The 205-nt window shown below is 56.1% G+C and overlaps 1 protein-coding gene across 1 annotated transcript in view; it reads left to right on the top strand.

Moving 5' to 3' along the window:
- The window catches only part of EMH_0007780 (uncharacterized protein), a gene marked incomplete at both ends in the record, with an annotated part of 8,648 nt that overhangs the window by 7,048 nt on the left and 1,395 nt on the right, over positions 1-205 (top strand). Inside the window, 1 exon segment of the mRNA XM_013498127.1 lies at positions 3-66. Coding sequence (XP_013353581.1) covers positions 3-66 — 64 coding nt within the window.

Below are 205 nucleotides of genomic sequence, written 5' to 3'. Positions count from 1 at the left end.
GGATGCTGGTGGCTGCTGAGCAGCCTAAAGGGAGACGACCCCGAAAAGTTTGCTGCTGTCTGCAAGGTCAGGCGTGCTGCTGCTGCTGCTGCTGCTGCTGCTGCTGTTGCTGCTGCTGCTGCTGTTGCTGCTGCTGCTGCTGCTGCTGCATCTGATACTGGTGGTGCTGCAGTTGCTGCTGTTTTGTGTTTTGTTTGTTTTGTCT

The sequence above is a fragment of the Eimeria mitis genome, genomic scaffold, assembly GCF_000499745.2.
Source record: "Eimeria mitis Houghton genomic scaffold, Emh_scaff320, whole genome shotgun sequence".
In the NCBI taxonomy this organism is placed as follows: domain Eukaryota; phylum Apicomplexa; class Conoidasida; order Eucoccidiorida; family Eimeriidae; genus Eimeria; species Eimeria mitis.
Note: the sequence above shows the minus strand (reverse complement) of the source record. Positions and strands in the feature narration are given on the sequence as shown.